The sequence below is a fragment of the Amblyraja radiata genome, chromosome 3, assembly GCF_010909765.2.
Source record: "Amblyraja radiata isolate CabotCenter1 chromosome 3, sAmbRad1.1.pri, whole genome shotgun sequence".
NCBI lineage: Eukaryota > Metazoa > Chordata > Chondrichthyes > Rajiformes > Rajidae > Amblyraja > Amblyraja radiata.
The window spans coordinates 129,873,876-129,875,261 of record NC_045958.1 but is presented as its reverse complement, the minus strand read 5'-3'; the positions used below and the strand labels follow the sequence as shown (position 1 = coordinate 129,875,261).

At 43.2% G+C, this 1,386-nt stretch overlaps 1 protein-coding gene across 1 annotated transcript in view; it reads left to right on the top strand.

Annotated features, from left to right (window-relative positions):
- The window catches only part of wwc2 (WW and C2 domain containing 2), a 116,691-nt gene extending 115,918 nt beyond the window's left edge, over positions 1-773 (top strand). Inside the window, exon 20 of the mRNA XM_033018850.1 lies at positions 683-773. Coding sequence (XP_032874741.1) covers positions 683-773 — 91 coding nt within the window. The remainder of the gene's footprint in view (positions 1-682) is intronic.
- The last annotated feature ends 613 nt before the right edge of the window (positions 774-1,386 follow it).

The following is a 1,386-nucleotide window of genomic DNA, read 5'->3' as shown; positions in this document are numbered from 1 at the left end:
GTGTTAATTATTGATTGTTGTCATATTTAAGCTCTCCTGCATGAAAGAACTAATTGCTATTACATTGCTTGCTGAGATACTTCACAAGATCATGTGGTTTGTATTTCTCTCAGACAGGCTTTCTCCAGTGGAACAAATAAGGGAGAGAGAGAGAGATAGGACTTGTGCCTTCCATCACAGTAAGGAGGTGCCTGGAGATTCACTGTGCTGGATGTTGTGTGGAACTGTGTGTTTTGTTTTTGCTGTTATGACTGCAGGGAACGAAAAATTGTTCAAACTTTTGTTTGTTTGAATGACAATAAAAGGAATTCAGCAGAGATTTTATATGACCATCCACTGGGGGGCGACATGGAACCAGAATACTCCGAAGGCTGTTCACTTTCATCACATGACAATGGAAATGACTAATTATATTTTATCGTTAACCAGGGCATTGAAGGATGTACAATAGAACCACTATCTCTAAAATTGAACCTGGTACTTGTGTAATAATCAGGAATTGGATGAGGAAGAGGACAGGACATTCGGTGGGAAAGACATTACCAGGTCCTTCGAACAACCCCTACCGCAGAGAAGGTGGAGGGGAGACATGCGTGGGTTCACTTTCACCACTGTAAGATTGTCAGTATAGTGCCTAAAAGATAAAACGTTAACTTCTTTCTTTTAAGAAATCCCTTTCTAGGATAGATTACGATGGACATGTCGCTGTTGTTCGCCTATTTTGGGACATTGATAGCCATCAGATCTGCGAGAAACAGAGTATGCCGATGTAATGCAATGTGATGGCGATGGTAGCATTGTCAGATTTGCAGGTGACACAGGGCTGAGTGACGGAGCGAGCTGTGGGAAGGATGCTATGAACTGAGGGTGATCACAGGCTACGTGCGGCTAGAGTGTGGACGTTTCACCTACACGCCCTCAGTGATTAATTAATTATGTATACACGGCAATTAACCCACGCCAGGTCGGCATTCTAAGGTATTAAAGCGCAGAAGCCACTACCAGTTGAACATAGGGACGAGTTCATACTGTCACATTACATACTGATAAGGTATTGGGACTGAAGAAATTGAGACTGTTGAAAGGAACTGTACCAAGTAATACCAACAACATCAACTGCCGAGAAGATTGAAGATCACCGCGTTGGATTAATCTGAGTGACTTAATGGTTCGGAGAAGCAAGAAAGGACAATGGGGCTATTGACCCTACTTTTATTCTGGGGTTGGCCCTACTTTGTTTTCGCAATACGACAGCATCTAGTAGTTGCCGAGTGATCAAGCCGCGTTAAATGGGACCCGTAGGTATGGGGGACTTGTGTATGATAATTTTAAAGGATGGTACACACCCCCGTGTAAACCAGGGTGGGAGGTGAATGAAATTAAGGC